Source organism: Coturnix japonica, chromosome 11 (genome assembly GCF_054131305.1).
Source record: "Coturnix japonica strain WE chromosome 11, WE-NBRP24, whole genome shotgun sequence".
Lineage (NCBI taxonomy): Eukaryota > Metazoa > Chordata > Aves > Galliformes > Phasianidae > Coturnix > Coturnix japonica.
Window position 1 is genome coordinate 19,136,621 of NC_140673.1, and position 25,269 is coordinate 19,161,889.

Below are 25,269 nucleotides of genomic sequence, written 5' to 3' on the forward strand. Positions count from 1 at the left end.
AATTTATGTCAGTTTACTGTGATAAAGCCTGCAGGACTTGTTTTATTATCTAATTAGAAACCCCCTACTACTCCAAACAAGCCATATATAAACTAGAAAGTTCAAGTAGGTTGCTCAGTGGTGGTAGAATGTAATTTCAGGTAACTATCCAGGGTAATCAGTTTCTTTCATTTCCAGATGTAGTTGGCATACAGAGAACTAACATATTAGTATTTCTTCTATAGCAGTAAAGTACATTATGTCAGAATAGCAACATGATTTGTTTCCAGCTAATTCAGAAACTGCAGAAGATCTTTGATTAAAAATAGTTCCTTATGACATCTGATGTTAGGTTTTGTAAATGTTTTTATTTTATCAACAACAAATGCCATATCAGTACTATGTATGCTGACAATATAGTCTCACATCAATGCAAAACACTGGGAAATGGCTGCCTGATACATTTTTGGGGGGATTTATGATATTAAAATCAATTGTGAAATTTTGACAAGACATCAGCATTGTAAATGCACAAAAATAATTTCCTGTGATCTTACTTGCAGTAGGTGTCATTTATCATCCCATAGACGTGAATTCCATAGCAGGCATCCATAGCCAAAATTAAGGTAAACCAACCCGTACTGAGATATGAACCTGACTGGACTCTGTAAGAATACAACATACAGAAAATAAATTGCAATGAGAAATTACCAACACTTTATCAAAGAAATGTAATCTATTACTTGGGACAAAAGACATTAAGCAACTTGACAATCTGTCAAAACTACACAATTATTTTGAATTATTTATAGATAGACTCTCATTCTTGCCAGCTTGGGGCCTCAAGCTATTGTCCACAGAAGAAAAAACCTTCCACGTTGAAATCTGAAGTCAAACAATGCATCTCCCATTAGATAGAAAAGTATTTATTTGTACATCCAAAAGATAACGATTGAGTGTGTAAAATAAGATTACGTTCACCAGAAAGCAAACTACTGGCAGAGTTTGAGCTGCATGTATGTGGGTATTCACCATGCTCTTTCACAAGCAAAATTTTATATCCCCTGCCTGAAAATTCACACTGAGATTAAAGCTTTAAGGCCATTTTGGTGGAAAACCATCTAACACGATGCTTTGGAAAACAAAACTTTTTACCCATTGCTTTACACAAGCCTGTGCTATCATTAAGACGACCAAGCAAAGAGAAAGCAGAAGAGAGCAGTGCCTAAATTGATAACCTTTGCTGAAATGGCCAGTTCCATTAAATCAGTCCAAAAGTATTACCTGCATGAGTGAGAACAGATGAAGCTCAAGGATTTGACTCACATATTGGCTATGTGTACATTGTTAATTACAGACTTTACTCACACAAATGCTACCAATGGTGGACAGGGAGTCAACAAAACTACACATACAGTTTGAGCAAGCACTCTACACAGTGCTTTACCTCATAAGGAATAAGAGCTCACTTAACACTCAACTTTTATAAGCTGGTTGAAATCCTGCTTTGCACATGTACGGCTTTCATTTTGATTGAAATCAACAAAAGTTACTCTTTTGAAATTATAAATAACATGCCCAATTTCCAAGAAGTCAATGCCCAGGGTTTAGTTCATAAGCCTGAGAAAGCTTGCTGTAAGTGAGAGGAGGGGATAATTTAGTTTTATGCTATATCTTCAGCTTTTGGCTCTGGGTACAGCAGGGAACAGTCTGTTCTCCATCATAAGTTAAAGTAACCTAAGGTTTGCACTCAATTAAGTTTGGCTGCAAAAGAACTCCCATGTAGGTCTATGTGCAAATCAGCTTTTCCCAGCAACAATATCTTCTGAAAACATTTTCATCCTGGTGCTGGAATAAAGCTTTCATTTGGAAAAAAAAAAAAAAAAAATTTAAACAAAACAAAACAAATAAATTATATATATCCTGTAGCAACCCATCCAGCCTCTAAAATCTAGCATTTCTGTGAGACAGAGGAAGCAACTTCAGGCGCTTCTCAATTCTATGGCTGTACCATGGTAACTTTTGGGTAAATCTGCCAATCAGTGGCTTTTGGCTCAGATTCTCTGCTACTTCCTTGATCCTTCTCTTTGCAGTCTGACAAAATACTAAGAAGATGGGTAAAAGTCTACATGTACAACAGTCGCAATGTCAATTATCTGACGCATATGAGACTGAGATTCAAATTCCTGCTCTGATGAATGCTTACTATTATGGAAATTAGACAGACTCCATGAGCTTTACACTCCTAAAGAAACTCTATCTCCTCAAACAAATTTTATTTCAGTGAAAAACAACTATCTTAACTCCAGGAAAGCTCTTCTGTACACAGGAACATTCAAAGGACTCTAGGCTACATCTTCCATTCCTTGCCCATGTCTAGCATCCCTCACAGCTTAGAGTGAACTTCTATCCTTACTCTTCCTGAAAAGTCTTTTTCCTTGTGGAAGCTCTCCTGTTGAACTGACTTTATTGAGTAAAGGACCATTCTGGAAGTGAGAAATACAGGGTTAACTTAGTGCTGAAAATGCCCAGTGGGAACAGAAGGCAGGGAGTTACATATTCACTTTTCCTTTGATGGAGAACAATTGTAATTGTATTTCTTTACTTGACATCATATAGCTACAAAACTGTACATTTTCTTGCTGTTCCTTTAGGATCTCCATTTCTTCAAACAGAATGTTTCTCAAAGAGAATTCCCAACCTATTTCATGTTAGTTCAGAATAGCATCCTGCCATGATAAAAAGCTGCATTGCTTCTAGCTTGCTTCCTCCTCTTGCACCAAAACACTACCCTTGAACTTTCAAAGCCATTATAATCATAATAACCATTTATAAAACACTACGAAGATCAGGATCCTTCCAATAATGGATGTTTATTGTAGAATACCATATTGACAATAACATCTAAATTTTGCTATACTCAGGAGAAAAACAGAATTTTAAAAAAGAATTAATCAATATTTCATGTCCTGTTTTAACATCACCGAAACCTTAGTCTTCTCATCCATATACTAGAGTGGCAGAATAAATAAAAACAGCAGAGTGACTTTCTAGATACCTTCCCTGGGAGATGAAGTACATGACAGAATATAGATTGTGCGTTTTAAAACATTTTTTTTCCTCTGAAGATACATAAGAATATGAGGGAATACACTTAAGCAGTGGGACTCTGGATGATTTGGTAACACCTTAGAATTCAATCTGATACTGTAAACGTACTTTCAAAATTCCAATGAAAGCAATATTAGAAGTGTGAAAACAATTTTAGCTGTCCTTAAAAAGTCATAAATCTTGGAATACCTTATAAAATATCATCCCATAAAACTGTAGTGCAAAGCAATGTCTCAGCCCCTGCTATTATGCTAACACCATGCATGCAATTTCTTTCTCTACAGGAGATTTTTACATGTTGGTTTTTTGTTGGTTTTTGAAGCCACGGCTTTTTGAGTCCTATGTGAGAGCTCCTCTTGTTACAGTAATTGCATAGAAACTTCAAATTTTACTTTTACACAAGAAGTAAAAGAATAGCATACATAGCATCTGTGTTACTGCACAGATCTGAAGGTAAAAGAACATTCATCTCCAAATAGGGGAAATAAGAGTTCGCTAAGCGTCATCTGTAGAAGTACAAGAAAATAGCATAGGCAAATCTACTGTGATATATGCACACACAGCAAATTCAAAGTTCTTCCCTATGGCTCAGAGTGACTTTTTCTTATACGGTAAAATTAATGGGGCACCAGATCTAGGCAAGAAATTGTCTCAACAGCTGAAGAGAAACTAATGCACTATTTTTCATAGAATGCATTTAAAAAAGGATGATTTTGCTTTCGGGACATGATTAACAGCTGGGTGCAGGAAGAAAAAAGCAATGCTCACAAAAAAGTTACTTTGTCTGTTTTCCTTGAAAAGGAAAGTTTACTTTGCGTACTCCCTACATTACAAGGATTCTTAAAGAAGTGTTACTGGGACGTAATTCGTTCTGCTAAATATCCAGCATACGCTTAACATCAAAACAACTGAAAAGACCAATTAAACCAATTTAATTAAGACACTTAAAACAAAGTATATGCTTGTCTATCTTGCTCTTAGTGCGAGTTTAACTAACATGTCATTATCTCATAATATAAAAGTGCCAAGATTACTAGTTATTTGCAAATGGCAGAACATATAATTTGCACTTTATCTCTAGTTGCACACAATATGTTATGACTTTTCTTCTGTATTTTACAAGAAAATGGTAAAAAACATATCTAGAATTACTAGACTTGTCACGTGGGATAAAAAAAAAAAAATGTAAGTAAAAATAATTTTAAATACAGGCAATTAGACAGTTCTTTTACCTTTGCTTTCCGATATTCTACGAAAAGCATATGAAATGGATATAAAGAAGATCAAGTACAGAATGCCTCATAAAAATACTGCAGACTGAAATTCATCTTGACACCTATAACCATGCTTTGATGTAGAATAAACGAAGGGAAAACCGGTTCCTTCTTTCATCAGAGGGAAGTGAAGGTATATTTTTTTAATGATCAAGTGCATGTGAGTTCAAATCGGGTACAATTTTTGCTGTCACTTGAGTTCTGATTTTACCATAGAGGTTATCTTCTTTATTCGGTTGTTCCGGGCCATTTACATGGAGAATCAGTTCTAGCTCTATGGTTCAGTGGGTTGTAATTTCCAGTGAGGAGATTTGTGTTAAAATTTAAAATTGAAAAAAAAAAAAAAATGTTTATTAAGGTGGAGACAATCAGCAGACAAGTAATTCCATGTCAGTCTGATTCCAGAACATTATTTAGGAGCTTATTTTTATTCTTTTCTCGGAGAAATCAAAGAGCACAGAAGGTCATTACAGAGTGTTAATTAAGGGGAAAATCTAAGAAATTTAGGACTTCAAGAAGCTGTTAAGTAAGTAGGAGCCCAAAGGATTAACCAGACAAGTTTTTTGACTCGTTTCAAAATATTGCAGTAAAACAGAATTCAACAATGACAGATTGAAATGACAAGGTTCTCCAGGCCAATTAGTTGATGAAAACACATCTTTTCATGACTGCTGTTTATAGACTCGGATCCTCATTTGACCCACCTATTAAAACTACTGAATCACCAGCAGTTTTACTTATAGCATCTTGTCAGGCTTGTCAGATAAGTAAATAAATAAAGGTATTAGTCTAAGCAAAGAGTTCTGTAATGCAATCAGTAGAGGGTTAATAACGTGAGAGGTCCTTCAGCACCTTAAAAGATTTGTTGAAAATGGTTTAAAACAAATGTTGAAGACTTCCAGCTCTTCTTCTCCCAACAGGTTTCTGAATAACAGTCTACTTTTTTACAACTAGAAACAATAAAAAAGGATTTCCTACTAGGACAGACTGGTCATCCATTACTCAGTTCTACACTAACCAAATTAATGCTGCCATCGTACTTATCTTGACTGAGATTTCTGTTTTTCTTTGTTTTGTTGGTTTTGTTTGTTTTCTGATGAAGGAGCTCTGAATGTAACTGCTGAACAATTCTTCTTTGCCAAATTAAACATTCCACAGATCAGATTCAGTCTATGTCTTTCTCTTCATAGCAAGAGTGGATTTGTACCTACCCGATTAGAATGAGCTAACAGACAAAATGCCCCCAACTCACAGAGAACAGCAAGGTTTGTTTTCTGTGCACCTCTTCTTTGAGAAGAATACCTACTTCTCATTCCAGAAAGCTGTTAGAAAGGAAATAAATCCAGTACAGGAGAAGGCTAAGACCCTAAATGCTGAAAAGCATTAGCAATTGCCTAGATTTAATTCTGTTTTCTGTTTGACTCGGTGCTTTGTTGCTAATAATTTCATTATATACATTCTGCAGAAAAAATAGCACAAGAAGAGCAATGAGCCAGGCGCCAGCACAGAGAATTGATTTCACTTGGTAAAAATGGTTGCTGTTTCTGCATTACAAAGATACCTGTTAGGCAGTTGTTTATCATAATTATTCATTCTTCTGCATGTGTGTGCGTGCACTCATGTGTTTGCTTTGCATTCCTAACAATGCAGGACATCTAATAATAAACAGCCGTGCCCCTCAAGCAGTGAGCAGGCTGTCTCACACATTCAAAGGCCCACATGGTGCTTCAGGTCATTCTGAAAAGTGAAACATTTATATGTGGACAGATGTTTTATTATCCATTGTGTATGGCTTCATGCAAAGCTTAAGCAAGTGGAATGCATTATGAACAGCACAGAACACATTCCAGATTCAGACAGTGACTGTGCCCAACATGGCGTACCTGAGAGTGGAAATGTGATGCCCACCTGCATTCCCGAAGTCTTGGCAGACCATCCTTACATCCTTACAGAGAATCCTGAAAATAAACTGCAGTCAAGCTGCATACTGTCCAATTGAACTATAGAAAATATAGATCTTCCCTGTATGCATATTGCACTAATGGAACACAGAGGAAGAGGGCAAGAGTCCATCTCAGTTGAATTTGCTATGAGAACACATGAAAAGGTGACTCCTGGGTCCCAAACCAGCCCAGGAGAACTGAAAAGGAGATGTAAAAATTAATTCCAATGTCAAAACGGCCTTGAAAAAAGATAGAAATGATGCTGCTGAATTAGAATGAGAATTAAGGAGGAATGTGTTACTGCAATGACTGAAATCCACACAGCATCTGCTTTGGTAAGCAACTTATGCATATAATCCCCATCTTTCTGTTGTAATATTTTTTTTCTTTCCTCTCTTTCTCTGCTCTACTCAATATACACATGGAAGCCTGGAACAAAGGAGGAAAAGAAAAGATCAACTTAAAGAAATTGACATCTGCTGCTCAGGCTTCTGTATTTTCCTTATTTCTGATTTCTTGACCTGACTTTGATGAATCTCAGCTCAGCTGTGAACTCAAGCAGCAAAAGAAGGAAGTTATTTCATCCAGGGCTCTTCAGATGCCTGTGCTGCTGAGCTCAGAGGAGAAAAAGAGAATTCCTGTTTATCAATCATAACTATGGAGGTCCAGCTTGCTGCAAAGTGCCCAGGAAAGGACCCAGACTAATGAACTAGACTAGAAGCTACATTAATGTCTTCTTTCCAATATATATGCACTATTTTCAAGCTGGTTCTCTTACTGCAAAGCCTATGCTACTCTTTTCATGTTGAGTGGTATTCCCTGTAGAGAACAAGAATTGCTAACTAAATTTCTTACAGCTGTTGAGCTTCTGCAGCCCATACTTACTCTTCAGATACAAATTGTGATCTTGGTGCAGACCACTTAGAGAACAGTAAGCCATACTCAAAGACCCAACAAACAGACCTCAATTTTCTTTTCTTCTGCACTCTCATCCCTCATCGTCCCGTTTCCAGGAATACGTATTGCCTTGTTTTCTTTTGAACACTTTTCTTCATTTCCATTTCATAAGTAGAAACTGGTCTGAGGCACAGCTGATGCCACTGTATGTGCTCAAGCTATTAGTAAAATATGTCTTTTGAAAGTGCCCTGCTTGCAGCTGCCACCTGGGATCAGAAGTCAAGCTGCTCATGCATGATTACCAGTAACCTAGGCCCAGAGGATGTGTATGGTGCAGAAAGAGAACTTGAAATGCATGGCTCTGCATATCTCCATTAGCACTTGGATTTACTTGACAAGCAAATAGATGATTAAGTCAGAAGAGATCCACGTGTTAAATGTCACTGAAAAATGGATCAGTATTTTTTTTAAGTTTTTTCTTTTTTTTTTTTTTAATCATACTAATAACCAACACAACTACACAACTATATTTGTAAAGACAGGAAGCTGACAGGAAGCTAAATTCACATCAGCATATTTGAGGGCCAAAATGTTGACATCTTTATGTGGTCATTTTTCTCTTTGGAAATCATCTGAGTAAAATTCACTCCACTCTGAACTCATCAGGAAATGTAGCTATTCTGTCCTATGCCAGTTTAAAGCTTGCTCTACAGTACAATTAGTTATGCTTGCAGGGGTAAGCACCGCAGTATGCTCCTGTCCCACTATTGTCCACTTTCCATTGGTTTGGTCAAAGCCTTCATTCAAAAGAGCTCATCCCTGATGACTGGTGACATGGGAATTGATGGCTGCAGCCCTTGTGACTTCTGTAGGGCAGCTTTATTCATTCTTCTTTTCCTCAGAAACCCACAGCCAGTTTGGTGAGCTCTGGTTTAGCATTTTCCCATCACACTGAAGGGAGTGGAGAACGATTTATATTTTCATTGTTTGTAACTAAAAATGAATCAAAACTCAAAAGTGTGTCATGTGGGGAAAAAACAAACAAACCCAAAACAAAACCAACCCACAACACTGATGTTTTCCTGTATCTACATTTAAATCAACGCTTGCTGTCTTGAGTCTGCACATTATTCTCCAGGGAGGATGTAAACTAAACAGAGCTGCAGTTAATCCAGAATCCCCGAAGAGAATTAATTAGGCAGGCTTTCCCACCCTTTTCTTTTGGTATTAAAGGACACTTACTACTCCTAGCTGCATATTTTAGTGAAACCTATTGTAGGTGAACACAGAAGAAATTTCTTGATTAGCTCTTATCTGCCCAGACAAGAAACTGAAGGGAATTCCTTTGACCTTGGCTGAAAGCAGTGCACATTTTTCATAAAAACAACTTCTATTAGTTTTCCTGTACTGGAAGCAAAAAGTAAGAGACAACTTTCTAAAGGTGCACATTGTAAGTCCGTGACACTGGGATGGGAACAGAGGCTATAATAATGGTATACTGTTTTATTGCTACAGTGAAAATAAAAGAAGAGCTAACATGAATCCATACCCTAAATCTGCTCATCTGAATGGGGAAGACACTGCACCCAATGGTACCTAAGTAGTAGTTTAACATTCATGCTAAAGTCTCTCCACCAAGTATAGCAGGCAGAATGCAAGACCTTCTACTCCTGTTCCATAGAATTTGCCTACAGTATTGTATTACAAAGCCAGGTTTTATAAACTCAGATCCAGAACTAGAAAGAGTGAACCATATTGTCTATACTATTTGTACAAGCCAAAAAATCATTCTAGGATTTGGAACATTAATATTTTCAGCAAAAAAAAAAAAAAAAAAAAAAGAAATCTTCAATCCAGACAAATTATTCTGATGTAGGAAAAAGGAGTTAAAAATAGAACTTGTGTGGATCTGAATTTTAATTCAAATGCAAGAGGCCATAATGTATCTCATCAGTCAAGCTTTGAAGATGAACTGCTAATTAACACAGATGTTACCTTCCTCTTTACTACTGTAACTTTCTCCAGACTAACTTTTTCCTTAACATAGAAAAGGAAAATATTTTTTGTCTTTTTTTTTTTTTAATGTAAAATTTAATAAAACACTCCCATATATAGATGTTCTGCTTTCTAACAAACTCACCACTGTACAGCTACCTTGAAAGAATCAAATAGTCCTGGCCTTTGAGCTACTGAAGCATTCCCTTCCTTCTTCACAGCTCTGTCTACATAACATCTGGCTTTCTGATGGGCACCTCTCCACATTGCTCATTGTGACAGAAGATGTAGAAGTCTAATTAAGGGTTCATTTGAAATATAAGGTCCCAAACCCTCACAACATGCAAGATTAGCTTTTGTCTCTTCCATTCTGTTCAGCAAAACCCACTGTCATTATGCAATAGGGTTGTCTGGAGACCAGATGCCTGCAGCCATTGAGATGAGTATTTACCTTGAAAGCAGCACCTTCACAGAGTCATGAATGGCCTGGTTGAAAAGGACCATAATGATCACCTAGATTCAACCCTCCTTCCATGGGCAAGGTCACCAACCTTGAACAGGCTGCACCTTGATTGCAGACAAGGCAGATAAGGTAGGACAGATAAAGAATCATACATTTTTTTCCTCAGACATTTATACAACAAAAATTACAACGCATCAAACTATTTAGAGAACCCACAATATGCCACAGAGAAGTCCATAAGAGAAGGACCTATGGATCAGGGTAGATTCCCTTCTAGTCCACTTTGTTCCTTCAGTATTGAACAGAATATTTTTTCCCCATACTCACTGTGTAGACTACAGGAAGGTAACAGGGCAACTGTACAAATGGAAGCTGGGATAAATGCTCCAAAGAAGGATTTTTACAGCTTCCCTGTGATTAACTGAAGTAGCAAACTGGTTTTCTGAGTCTTACAAAATCGAGCTTTTTCATCATGGTAAACTCAAGGATTATAGGACTAATCATCTGTCCAGCTCACTGTCAGTGAAAGCTAAGGCCAAATTATCAAATATGGTAAAGAGTTCAACTAGCTAGTGATATGATATTTTCTGTTAAACAAAGTGATGAGGACCGTCACAAAACCAGATAACGTCCTCTGCATTGTAAATAAATACTCTGTTTACTCTTCAACATAAAATACTGCTCTGAGTGACATCATATCTTCAGTGATTCCTGGTTTATAAAGTTAAGATTTGGATACTTTGCCACTGAAGCTGTGCAGGCAAGCAGCTCTTCACAGCACTGCACACCTGACAGCATACATTACAGGAGGCCAATACTGTTCTCTAGATATCAAAGCTCAGGACACAGAAGTTTACAGAACTCATACCTGGATGATTTTCATTACAAACATTAGAACAAGCTGATTCACTACAACTATTGACTACAGCCCACTTGCACGTGACTCCAGACCATATTTATTCAGAATCAAATTGCAAAACTCAAAACTGCCAAAAATCGATTATATAGTTATGTTACAGAGAACCTCAGGTAATACTAATAGCTACATTGCTGGCACGAATACCAGCTTAAAAATTAACAGTTCAATCACACACAGTACTAGAGATAGCATCACAATTAGCTTTACAAAACAACATCATTCTTTATGAGGCTTTTTCTTTTCCTCTTCATGCTATTTGCCTGATAAGCCCTTGCCAACAAAGACATTATACTAATTACAATTAGTTATACAAAGTGTGGGACAGCTGAAATGATTTATTGATTTTTCCTCACAAAATAAACCTTATTAGGAATTCCAAGTGTACAGGAAGGAGAAGCCCCAGATGGCATGTTTACTCCAGACATGTATGAACGTGAATGTGTATACAGAGGCACTCAATCCATTTAAAACTTCAATCTTAAAATAGTTGCCTGGAAAAATCTGCTTGTGGTAGATTTTAAGCAATTAAACAGTGTCTTTTGCAACTAGCAGATATTCTGTCTTCAGTCTTGACAAGAGAAGGTAAGGTACTTAGGCAAAATATATTTCTTCTTTTTTCTTTTTTTTTCTGGTCTGCAAGTCAGCACTATCTGATTAGGTCTACTTCCTACGGCTTGTTCAGTCTCGCTTATCAGACACGCTGGAAAATATTTCCAATAATAAGCCACCAGAAATCTGCCTCCATATCTGGTATCGGGCTACATATAACAGAGATCTTTTCATTTTAGTTTTAAAGTATTGCTTCATTCAACAAGCCGACTGCTGGCTGACACACAATCTAACCTAAAGGCTATGGATCAGCAAGTAAATGCAGAAATTCTATTAGTTTTCAGACCTGAGTTTTACGCCTTTCATTTCAAATGAAATCAAAATCCTACACATGAATAGGTAAAGCACAAAGTAAAGATCTTTTCTTCAAACCATCCATTACTTATTACACGAGAGTGAGGAAGAAAGCAGTTTCTGCATCTTGTAGATACTGTATTTCTTGTGCTCAGTGACTCTAGCAAGGCTGCTAAATAGCAGACATAAAAGAGATCCATTCTGAAGTAAAATTAAAACCATGAAGAACGTTATATTATGCAATATGAAATCTCACAGAGGCACAAAGACAGGCACATTCAGATGAGCTTGATATTAACAAAACCTCTCTAAACTTGTACAGATAGGACCTCCTTAGCAGTGCCTGAATTTAAAAGTCATGAGAAAACTTCCCTGTGCTTGAGTGGTTTGGGAAATAAGCATCCTCATTTAGACTAAGGAAATAGCCCAGAATGTTCATGAAAAAATATATATGCGTATATTATTATTACTTCTTTACTGGTGCTATCTTATGGCTTGACTATTACAAGCTGGTAATTCCTTACCACAGCTCATAGCTGTTATGATACTCAGTCCTCATGTATGGATTTTCTACCACAGTTCTCAGATTTTCCCCAAGAAAGGAAGAACTGCAGCTGTTACACAGAAAAGTCTCTGCGGTGTAAGAAAATTTCACTCTGTGTGGGTACTTGGGTCAAGAAATGTGACCCCAACTGGCTTCTAATAAAAGCAGACAGAAGCCTCAAGCTGCCACAGCCAGGTCCAGCTCAGTTAAATTCAATATGCGAACTACATGACAGCTTACAAAAGAATAATAATAATAAAAAGCCATGATTTTCTTTTGTCTTACATAGGACAATAGTGGAAATGCTGGTCTATCTAGCTGTTTGAAAGGGTACATCACTGTTATATGCAGAAGAACTTTTGACAAGGAAACAGAACCAAAGGCTTCAAAATAGACATTATGTTGGTATACATTAAAATCTGGTTTAAAGAATGCTAATATAGATATTAATATAGTCTCTGAGCTGCCACTATTGCTTATGTAGTACCTTTTGCTCCAAAGGTTCTTGGTAGACTAAACACACCCAGACACACTCATCCACTTGGGATGTGTGGAAAATGTACAATGGTGCAGCAGTGACCAAGGACAAGTTATGACAGGGATAAAGAGCTATGTACCAAGCAAACTTCCCAGTGAGATGGGAGATGCTTGTTCAGTGCTGGCAAAGGAGGAATACTGGTATAGAGCAGTTTCCTAATGTATTCTTGAATTACCTTGGAAATCACTCATCTAAGTATTGACCAAATCTGACTACGTTTAACTTTAGATCTGATGAGATCAGGTTGTATGGCTGTAGGTTTGTGATAAGAAGCCAGGGTTAGAAAGAAAGTGCATATCTCAGAAATGCAAAAACAGAAAAATCCACTACCCTAAACTATTCATTTGGAAACTATTCAATATAAATGGCTAATTTCTACTTGAACCGTTCCTGTAATTATCTATAACCATCTATCATTATGAAAACTACACGGATACACAAATTATTACCATATGAAACAATGCAGGCATCTGACATCTCATAGGTTTACTAGCATTGCTCAGGACTTTGCTATTTTAGAGTAATGTAATTATTCTTTATGTTGTAGTATTGTCATTCATTCTTCAGTATTCAGCATACTTTCTCATGCACTGCTTCTACAGGTGTATATGTATACTCACAGATGAAGCTAACTGATTCACTGATACCATAGACATACACTGCAATGAGATCTGTCACAGGTATTCCTTATACTTATAAGAAGCAGCAAATGAGTTATCTTTTATATACTTGAGGATCACTCTTTGTAAACGCTGAATGATTTTAGTGGTGACATTACGATTTTGTTTTCTTTCAATTTGCTCCTAACAGGATGGAAGAAATAAAAATTTACTGGTAGGAGAAAGAATATAAATTAAACTGTTTTATGAAAGCCATTCCTTAAAATGACTCAGACAATAAATTTCAACAATTCTTCATGTTCAAAAGCTCTTGTACCTGAGAACAACAATACAGGTGAAGAAGGAAGAGAGAACATCTTCAGCTGAGGATATGCAAGCTTGCCATTGACTTTTGCAAGCGCTTCCCCTATGAGCCCTGAGTGATGCTTTGTCTTGTTTTACCTTTGTGTTTTTACATGACTTGTTGGAGTGCATGTAAAAAATTAGAAACCAGGCTTATTTTCAAACACAATGGAGTAAGTTGCCCATTTCTGCCTCACAAACTGTGAGGTAAACTAGACAGGCTCCATAACCTTTAAACTGGGTTTATAGAAGCTGTTAAAAGCATCTGGAAGAGTTTTGTATAGCACAGTGTTTGAAAAGATGCTAAATATTATCTCACCCAGCCCTCAACCACCACAGAAAATGAACACACAAGACAAACCTCATTTTCCCCAGGGAGGGAGCTTTGACTTAGCTTCCTAGAGACTGCTGGTGTTTACCCTTAAGAAGAATCTCTGAAACAAAGGCATAACAAATGCAAAATTATCTCCTCCTTGTAACTTATATCACCAATGCATAAATTTCATGAAATGCAATTCTGTATTGCATGAGTGCACGAAAATTAACCACAGGGAAAAAATGGATTTTATGCTGTTTTCTGGAACTGAAACATACATTGCTGAAATTCTCCTTTCCAAGCTGTTTTATAATGAACACAAGTGAGACCTCAGCATTATGCAAGGTATTTGAGGGTAAGAACTACCACTTAAGAAACCAAAGGGCTGAGACTCAGGTGAACAAAGTTAGGTCTATATGGCTCAACTATGCTGAGTTTACTTGTCATCTTCACTCAAGCTCAGCAGCATGTCAGCCACTGCCTGAATGTTGCTATGTGCTAGATGATGTTACCTCTCCAACTGTTTATCACCACCATACAAGTTACTGAACCCACAGTTCTAGCAGCAAAATCCAAACACCCAATGCAGATCCTAAACATCTTCAAGAAAAATAAACTGGGCTAAGTCACATACGTTCTTTGAGATCTCCCCTTGGGTTTGGTCTGGCATTACATTGTAGTGTGGTCATATATAAATGACCCTGGACTGACGGCCTCAGCTGCCAATCTACTAAGAGCTAGCATTTGCACAAAGAATTATTCAGTTACCTTAAATGTAGCACTATGAAAGGAGTAGGAGCCTTTCAGATTCTGTTCAAACAGCTTACTGGGGAATTAACACATGTAAATTCAGTGTGCATTCTGACTTATTAAAGAAAGCACACACAAGCTATCAGTGATACCCAAACAGCTTCCTTTTGCTCCCACTGAAGTCAACTGTAGTGCTTATTGTCTTCACATTCGTATGATCAGTCCCATAGGACCAGCAGCAAATCAGCTAAAGATAAATCTAACTCTCAATCAATTGTATTAAATATGCATTATAGACTATAGGACAACAGGAAGGCAGTGTGTTTGGTAAGCACAAGTTGCATGAAACAACAGCTAAATACAGCACACTCCACAGGGTATTTACAATATGACCACCTGTGTACAATTTTGCCTTGCTGTCCCTGGATGTCACTCTTACAGGTGGGAAATGTGCCAGTAATCACACAATTGTGATGGAATAGCAAATGGAGATGACTGCTTAGAAAGAGAAAATCGCTGTCTGCTTCTTCCCCTGAACTTCAAGCAGACATGATGGATCTGACAACTCCCTAGGAGGGAATGCATATTCCATATATCATCATAAATAACTAAGGGGATGTATGCTTAGTTTTGGTACGCAAAGAAGACCTTCATTCAGGTCTTGGATGCATACAGAAATTTTTGAATTAAAGAATTATCAATAAGATTAAACCCTGGTAAATCCTCTTTCATTGTGTCTCATTGTACAGACTGTACAATTTTTCTCACTAACAAGTGCCCATCTACTACAAAATAGACATCAAAATGACTGCCATGGCACAGAATCCAGGTTTTTACAACCAAGAAATATAAAAGAGAAGTATATTGTTCAACCCTATCTTCCAAAATGATGCAGAGTTTCCTTCAATGAATTGGCCTAAGTTTCCTAGTGGTTTGGCATTTCTTTTCCAAACTGTTCTATTCAATAAAGTTTGAATAAATCTTAAAAAATGTAAATTTCCTGCTCTGGAAAGGGCAAGCAATCAAAGCCAAAGGAAAATGACCTTTTTCATTACAGGATTTATATATCATTTGGAAGCAATATCTTAATTTTAACCTATATGGCATGCACAAATGAGCTTCAGCCTCACCTGCAATATGCAAATCTTGCTGAAAGAAAAAATATAGTTGTAGCCTATTACCAAGTTCCAATAGAAGACATGAAATATTCAGGAGGAAAACAACACCAATACTATAATACTGCAAATTGCATTGAGAAGCTGTGAAACCTAGTTTTTTTTCTTGCAAAGAGAGGGAAAAAAATTGTGAAAGTCTATAGGAAAGACACTTTAAAATAAGTATTAGGCAGAAATGTAAACTCCACAAACAAAACAGTATGAAAAATTCCAGTTAAAACTTTTGAATAATGGAACTATACTATATAACCCTACTGGTTTCTTCTGAAATAAAAGTAAGTATCATAGTGATATGAAGGAGGAAAAACAACGATTAATTAATTTGGTTCTAAAACAGAAGTATAAAATCCTTAAAATCCTAAAAGTATTCCCACGGGGTCTGCTCAGCTATTTTACACCTTCTGAGAAATCTGCCAAGAAGAGGTCAGCTGAACTAATCCGTGCTTACACCTTGGCATCTCCAGTGAAACATCATCTCTGCACTGTACAGAGTGGAACAGTTATTACTGGCTGCTATGACACTAAGTCTCAGAAACAGCCTAGACTTTATCCTGAACTGAGGTGTGACTGATGCGTCTTTTGTAAGCCAAAAAAATCTATACACTGGGTGGCTCAGAAGACCAATAGTTCAACTTCCTTTGGAGTATCTTCCTCCTCTCTTTGGCTTTTAGAGCTCTCCTTTTCCTGATGCAGTAACTACAGAAAGGAAAAGGAATCATCGACTGAAATTCAACATCAAACAACTAGCTCTGCAGACATAGCTCAGAGAAAAGTCATATATTCTTGCCCATATTCATTTGCCTGAAAAACAGGGCTTAAGTATTCACTATTAGCCGTGAATTCACCTTCTTTCCATGCAGAAACATGGCTTACCTTGCTGGACTATTTCCATACCAAATGCAAAGCTGTCCCTTCATAAATCAGGAAGCCTAAAATCTCATAGTGAATGCCTGGCAGCAAACAGATGAAAAAACACATCACGGAATAAAAGCATTCACAAAAAGCCCCTCATGTATAAAAATTAGTTGTCAGATAGATGACAACTCCATTCTGTCTTCCTGAAGCTTGTAATACCTAGGAAACCACCCCTTCACATTTATCACTATTTACCAATACTGCTCAGAACTCAGAGCTTGGACCAGCTACAACTGACACCCACTCCATATTCATGGAATCCATCTCTTTCTCATGACATCTGTTCTTTGTCCCAAACTAATCATGATATATAGGGTGATATGACTGCTAACTGCTCTGAACAGTGCTCCAGGTGTCTTGCCATGGGTTTCAACAGAATCATAACTGTGAGGCTGCTCATGTAATCTCTAAACCTGTGGCATAAAACCACTGGAGCAGAGAAGCAAGTTTTAGGACTAGTATTACTTCTTACATTACTATTATTTCTTCTTCAGTGTCAGAAGAGAGATTCTCTCTGATTTCTTACCACTAGTATCCTTCAGAGCTCCATTTGGTGCAAACAAATCTGGTGATAATGGCCTCTGTTGAGTAACAAAGGGTCATGTTTCAAAATTGGACTTCAAAAAGACTCTAAGATTTGCCTTTGAAAATTAGGCTTTGATGGGTCTGTTTGGGAGAAAGGCTGGTTATCAGTGATAACACGTATATTTAGGCTCTTAAAGAAAGCAGACAGGTGCCCAACATAAGAAATGGCCATTTTCCTCAGAGTCTGGCTCCATTACACACATGTTCAGATCCATTTTTGTTAGCCAAATCGTTGTTTAAAAAATCATTTTACAGGTTTTAAGAAGCCCACGGTCATTTATTTGGAATTTATCCTTTTTATTTCAGTCAGATATTAATAGAACAGCAAAGAAAAATGTTCCTGTGGTTTAAAGAACACATTTTTCTCTGTATCTGCTTCTGCTTACATGAGAGGGAAAAAAGGCTCTGATAATCTACAGTACAAGCATGGAAGGTGTCAAGGGAAAACTTACTTTTTAAAATGCTTTCCTGCATTATTTCAGGTGAAACAGACAGTTAATATGCTAGAGGCTGTTTTTCTGCATAGCCCAGAACACTGAAGAGCAACAGTATGCTAAATACCAGCTGTATAGCCTGCATCATAAGAGACCAGCTTAGACGCTACAGGAAAATCTGTGACAACTTGAGATGGATGGGCAGGAATAAAAGTTTAACCAGTTCTGAAATAAGAAGTTAAATAGCAGAGGAAATGTTTCTTACTCTCTGCCCAATATTAAGAACATGAAATAATTTGGAAAACTACAACAAGGGTAATATATGCAGCAAATCACACAAGCCTTTATCCTTGCAAACAAAGTTTGAAAGCATTTTCGCTCACAGGAAAAGCATCTTAGTTTGAATTTGTATGATAAGTAAATATTCCCACTTCTCTGCTGGTTTGGAAGAGAGGTTAATAGAGGTGAAACATTCAACGAACATCTCTAACATGCACATTTTTCTGTGCAAGAAATCATTACTATTTCTGCTTGGGCATTTTATCAGCCTGGATGTAAGATCTTGCAAAATGAAGGATTTCCAAAAGCGAAGATGACTTTTAGAGAAAAATAGAACTGTGCATTTCTGATTCTGGTCAGAAAGAGAGTTAGGGCCACCATTTCATTGAATAAACAAAGACCAAGTCATCACCTCTCTCTTTGCTATGGTCAGTTCTGGATTTACAGTTCCTACCCACTGAGACTTGTATCTTCAGACCTATCCAGGCTGGAAGCATTCAATCCAGCCAGTATTAATATTTAGGTGGATTCTATTTTTTGTTCTGCTTGAATTAGCTGTCTGAAAAATTCATTACTTACACAGTTCAAGGCTTTGAACAAATCCGAATTGGATTCAGTCTTTCATTTTCACAGGAGAGATTTAGTTTGTACACAGGTTCAATTGGAACTTTATCAGTGACTTGGGCACAGAACAAAGAAAACATGAAACTTGAGGATGTTAGAGTCTGATGTTCTTCATTCACATTAAAACCAAATGTACATTGCGTTGTAGTTTGAAAAATCTTGATGATTACATAAAACATGGGTCTAATCAAAGTGACTCAGTATTGAACACCAAACCCTGTAGCACCCAATTACTCATTCCTGGTTCTGGTAAGGAATGGGATATTCAAAGGTGTAACGTAATCTACAGCCAAATAACACATATATTAAAAAGAGCAGCTCGATGGCAATGCCTCTAAATGCTGTTCTTTTACTGTGTGATATTAACTTTCAGTCCATCAGTAGCAGCAGTAGGGGTAGTACAGTAGTTACATGGTACAGTTTTATTTAAATGCAATCAGTTCCACAGACTCAGCAAAACCATAAAGTGGTTGTGCTTGTCAGAATGCAATATTAATAAACCTGAGTTTGGTATGGGGATGATGTTCCTTTAAGAAAAGGATTCACGTGTTTTGTTTTTAATGTGTCATTTTGGGAGTCACTTCTTGATTTGCCCTGAAAAATCTTATAAAGGAAAAAGAGGGAACTTTTTGGGACATCTTCTCACATCTGACTGTCCACCCAGTTTGCTAAATAAGCGACCTGTCATGCTCATATTGGTTCACTCAGGCCAAGGCTGAAATTTATTTTGAAGCTCATATTTCACCATTTATCTTCCTGAATTTATTGAGCGTGTTGTGTACATACACAAAGCTGTCTGTCAGAGGAAAGGAAAGCAACTAACTAAATAAATAAATAAATGAAAAGGAAAAGCTCCTGTCAGATGCATTAGGTTGCTTCCCCTGCTCCATCTCAGTTCAAACAAATACCTGTTTTGTGTGGCAGAGATTGGTACAACACCTCATCCATTTCAAAAGAGAGACTGCTTTATGAACTCATGGAAAATGGTTATTTTATACAGCAACTTGCAGATATGATCCTCTGACAAGCAGCGCTCATTAAAAGAGCATCAGCTGGCTCAAGCAGTAGTCTTGGCTGTTATTGAAGTAAGTCAGACCCTTGGGGATTTTAACACCATTTGTTCAACAAACAGTCTCATTCTGTCCAGCTATAAAAAAAAAATTCCAATTTAAAAATAAATCTTTTGTAATGGGCTCAAGGAAATCTATCGTATGGGAGGATTGTGAAGTTATCTATTACAGAGGCATTCTGTTCAGATGAGGATGATTCTGCCTTGATAAACGAACAGTGACACTATTGGCAAACCTGGGATTTGAAGTAATGGTTCATTAATGCAACTGCACACTAAGTAATGTACTTGGGTGTCAGCATTCTGCTGGGTTTTCTACCTCATTGTAATGCTCTTTTTCCTCCTGGATATGCTTAAAAATATCCTGGCACGCCTGTCGATATATTAGTTTGAAAAATGTCACCATGGGCCTGGAACTGTTGTGTGTATATGTAACAGTGCATTGACACGTTCACAGGCTTGATGCATTCCAATGATGCGAGTTCAGTCTCCTGTAGAGATCCAAATTATGATACGATTGGGCTGAGCTTACAGACTTTTCTCATGCTGGGACTGAGATGGTGTGAGGAACTGAAATCACAAAAGAAAGCAGCATGCTCATACAGCATGGTTTGAATAGCTCTTCCAGCTGCACACAGCGCTTCCTCTAGAGGAAGGAAATAGGGTAAGGCTGAGCTGGGGATGTGAGATATTCATTACTTTCCTTCCACTAAAGAGATAACTCTTCTTCTGATCTGAGCTTCCACCATCCATTCCTACCATCTTCTTTTGTTGTTTTTTGTTGTTTTTTGTTGTTGTTGTTGTTGTTGTTGTTGTTGTTGTTTTTTAATCCCATTGAAGCTGTTCCTGTATCTACTTGTCAGGGACCAAATGTCTCACTCAACAGTTGGTATAGCCCATGGCTGTGTTCCAACAGGGTGAGCGCTCAGATGCCCTGGTGACGATATTTCAATGTGTCATTTAGGATTTAGGACTTATTTGAAACAGGCAATCAGAATTGCAACTGGCGGTAAGAAGTCTTAAAGTGCGCACATTATAGGGGAGGATCTAATAACAAGGAAATGACATCCAAAAGGGACAGAACTATAGATGACAGAAAGTTGATTAAGCCATCTCTGTCTATCAGAGGGGAAAAATACATTTTCATCACAATTATGTAGCATCATGTTTAACTGTTTTCATGTTTGTCAGCAAGAATTGCTATTTCTAGGATAGCTCATGTAAATTTATTTTTCAAAGAGCTTGGAAAAGGTGTAATTGTTTCAAATATGTTTCATTAGGTTTTAATTTGTAGACTGATGTGACTGGCACTGAATAAACTGACCTCATGCTTCCCGCCCCAGGAAATTCTTAGAAATTAGGTATTTCCACTCAGTGGGACTCACACTGCAATATACTTTAAATTAGAAAGAAGCGAGTATTTTGCTTGCAGTTGTCCATCTGTGTTATATTCTTTGATTTACTCTAATAAAGAGAATGTATAGATGACTTCTTATTTACATAGCTTAGCTCATCTTACTTAGAAAAATCAGGAAGGAAATCTCAAAGGCAATTACATTGGAATTAAACAGCTGCAAGGAATTGTCAAATGCATTCTGGGCAGAGCCAGCAGGAGTGTTGAAACAGCTTGAGTTCCTGTGGAAACTCACCTCAGATGGACTTTCTTTCTGAAGGAGCACACAAGTCTCCAGTTGGGATTTTTTTATATTTTAGAAAATTGCAAAGTTTTCCTCAGCCCTATGAAGACATTTCTAACAGTCAGCAGCTCTCCTTGCTTGTGGCTACTGATTGAAATCCCTTTCCCTACCCCCACAGGTAGGGAACCTGAACAAATACCCACTGCAGTTAATGGGATCATCTTAAATCCTTCAGAAGCCACTATCCTATTTGATTAACCCACTGGGGACTGGTGGATTGTAACAGAATCCAGAGTGTGCTTTAAGTCCTAACCTGTCTCAGTTGCCACAATGTGTCTTAGGGCACCATTTTCCAGTGCATCTTTGCACACAAATGAGGCCGGGCGCACTGAAGCAATGAGGATTACCTACTGCTCAAACTGTAAAGCACATCAAGGAGCATGCCTAACTAATTCCACCACTGGGCGAAGATCATGCTGTAATTCTGACAGTAAGCACAGTCTTTCCAGTTTGCCCAGGGGAACTTCCACTCTTCTCATTCTGCTTTTGATCTGCAGCACCTATGAAATAAAAATACTTAGCAAGCTGCAAACATTAAGAGTGCATTGGAAAACTTGTTCCAAGCCTAGCTATCTGATATTGAATGCGCCCATTGGCACACTGCAAGCAAGAGCAATTTAAAAATCTAAAACGAACATACTACTATTGATCTGATTTTGTCTGCTGCGCAAGGTGCAGGCTGTTCCCTCGAGGTACCTCTGCAGTTCACTCGGTTGGCTGTAGTCCGAAGGCCACTGAACTAGAGAACGGGCTGATTGATTTCCTATTTGTGTCCAGCAGCATTTTGTGGCATTAAATATTATTTAATGGCTTTGATTGCATGATTGCATTTTAATGAAATAGCAAGGAAAGGAAAGGAAAGGAAAGGGAAAGGGAAAGGGAAAGGGAAAGGGAAAGGGAAAGGGAAAGGGAAAGGGAAAGGGAAAGGGAAAGGGAAAGGGAAAGGGAAAGGGAAAGGGAAAGGGAAAGGGAAAGGGAAAGGGAAAGGGAAAGGGAAAGAAAAGAAAAGAAAAGAAAAGAAAAGAAAAGAAAAGAAAAGAAAAGAAAAGAAAAGAAAAGAAAAGAAAAGAAAAGAAAAGAAAAGAAAAGAAAAGAAAAGAAAAGAAAACCAAAAATAACAGTAACCACCTCTTCCCTACTCTATTTATGAAGCAGGCACACTGTCTGGGTGCATTGGATGGTCACATCTTGATTAAGCTGAGCGTCAAGGGTATTGATAGCATCTTTTCTGTATTCTGGGAAACAGCCATCAATAAAACCTTAACAGAGTACAATGGCTTCTACTTTCTTTTTATTAATCATGAAAATATATTTACAGTTGGAGCAGAAGTGCATTCTACAGAAGCATCAGTTTTCTCAGCTACAGCCACATTACAATTCCCTTTCATTTTATAGGAATTGAAGTCTAAAATGGGAGTCAGTTCTCATGAATCTTCCTGTTGCAAGCAATTATTGTTACCAGAAATCTTCAAGGAAAATCAAAACAAAGCTCACAGGCAAATCAAAATGACAAGTTCAAAACAAAAGCACATTAAAGCTTAAAAAAAAAAATAGACCCATTTCCTTTACCAATTCCAACTTAATAAAGATCATGACAAGCATGGTACTGTTATAAATACAGCTGCCTGAATCCCCATTCCTGATCATTTTATATGAAACTGTGTCAAGAAACCACACTTTCAATGGTACTAAATGGGAAACATCTCAACTATATCGACTTTAAAGAGCTAATTTAGGGGTGCAGAACACTATATTACTTTCTTTTTTATGGTAAAATTCTCAGTTCTAGGCTGCAGCTGTTGTTTGTTTGCAGATGGTTTAACTTGTCCAGGGGAAAGAGAATATGGGCAGAATCTCAAGATTTCAGGCAGAGCAGAGGGGACAAGCTTTCTCCTGCAGATCTGCAGCATGTAGTGTGGGTCAGACAGACAGGTTTGCCTGTTTGTGAAAACCATGAAAAGAAAATTCCTCTCCCTCAAATGTTCTCCTGGGACATCTCCTCATGGGAAACATTCAGCGTCTCATGTGATTTAGCGCTTAACACATAGAGGCAATGAAAGAAAAAGAAGAAGAATTAAACTAACACACTCGCACGGTTCCTGTGCATGAAACAAGGAAGCCTTCTGAACACATAAAGCAGAGGGTGAGAAGCCAAAGAAATGAAGTTCCTAACTAGAAAAAGATCTGTCTCCTATGTTAATCCCACAGCAAATATTTGCAAGGACTAAGCAAGCATACTTAATTGGCTACCCTTTTTGTAAGCAGAAGCCACAGAAGATGTTCATCTTCAAATCTGATTTCATACCTTAGCTGTCACTGAGGAAATTAAACATTCAGCAAGTCACTATCTCTGTCAAATATGGAGACAGTTGGCAAAAGTGGGCTGTAATGGTAGAGACTAATTACCAGCTGTATGAATTGTTGCTGTTTTCCTGTCAGTTACGTCATGCTTAATGGAGGAGTGAACTCCTGAGAGTTTTGTATCTGTCATCCCTGCATTTTTACAAATAAAAAGCAAACATAACTAGAGGTCATTCTGAGCTCTATATCTGGGCAGGAAAATTTCTGTGAGGCCCAGCAGATCTCTCCATCAACACAGATTTAAATGTTTCAGTCAGCTTCACAAGATGATTTAAAACTAGCAGACTAAGGCATGGCATGATTTATTTTATGAAGCTGAGTAATATTTAGGTACACGTTTACTTCTAGCAAAAGAATTTCTGGCTACTATTTTCAGGTATTTCCTCCTCTCTGGGGCTCAGAGTGGTTTATGTTGGGCTCTGTAAAACTTGGCAGTAATGATACAGAGCAAAAAGTGATATCAAGAGGAATGGGAGAAATGTATGGATTGTAGATCTATCTTCTTAGTCATAATTACTGAGCTAAGCCTTTCTCCCTCTGAGGCCAGGCTGTGCTGACAGAATCAGTCATAACAGATAAAGGCTGAGTTTCATAAAAAGTCAGAAATGTGGCTTGTTATTAAACAAGCACAATGTATCAGCCCATGTTGGGCAGCCAGCTACACATCAACGTTACAAGCATTCCAGTTTGCTCCACGGTTTTAGAAAAAGCGTTATTAGAGATATTATTCATTAAAGAAAAGTAGATATCAGTATAAGTAAACATCTACACACAATTTCTCACGGGACAACAGACAAAAAGAATACTTCAAAAATGTTAAGGAACGTGATAGCTGAGGGAATTAAATCCTCCCAAACACTGATGTAGGATGCCAGAGGCACAGGTTTCAATTTGTCTTGAATTGCAAGAATGGTCCAATCCAACTCTTATATGAGTTAAGGAGTCCCCTTCTGTCTGCTTCAAAACAGGACATAAGCAGATAGACAAGGGAATTCTTCACATCTCTTAGAATTAACCATCAGTTCTTTCCTTCCTACAGATACTTATGGTCACATTCTAATTAGCACAACATCTATCAATAACCCTGAGAAGACTTTGCAAGAGCAAGCATTATTCTCACTCCTAGATTATAGAGCCATAAATACCTTTACAGAAGTATTTTCTTCTTTTCATCTGACACTAAGGAATAGTAAGTTAAAAAACCTGCTCTGGATCAAATGACAACTCTTGCTGACAGAACTGAAGAAAGACCTCAAGAATTTTAATTTCAGACACAATGAAAGTGCTCTTCACTTCAAAAAATATTAAGACTGGAAAAATTAAGGAAAAAGAACATAGGAATAATTGCAATTTTGCAGTTATTTATGTTTTGTACTTAACGACACCTCGTGATACAGTATGGGTATAAGAGCAGTCTTCACTAATTTGTGTCAGAACAAGACATTCATACTGTTTGAATTGACAAAGATAACAGCACCTCTGTCTTATGGTAGAGAGGCTGGCAATGTGTGAGATAAGCAAGACATGCTGCTCAGA

General features: G+C 37.5%; 1 protein-coding gene across 2 annotated transcripts in view; it reads right to left on the minus strand.

Moving 5' to 3' along the window:
- ST6GALNAC3 (ST6 N-acetylgalactosaminide alpha-2,6-sialyltransferase 3) overlaps nt 1-25,269 on the minus strand; it is a 235,205-nt gene that overhangs the window by 57,361 nt on the left and 152,575 nt on the right. The window contains exon 4 of one of the 2 annotated variants that reach the window (XM_015870357.3): nt 537-644. The exons of the other annotated variant lie outside the window; for it this stretch is intronic. Coding sequence (XP_015725843.1) covers nt 537-644 — 108 coding nt within the window. The remainder of the gene's footprint in view (nt 1-536; nt 645-25,269) is intronic. 2 annotated transcript variants of the gene reach the window in all.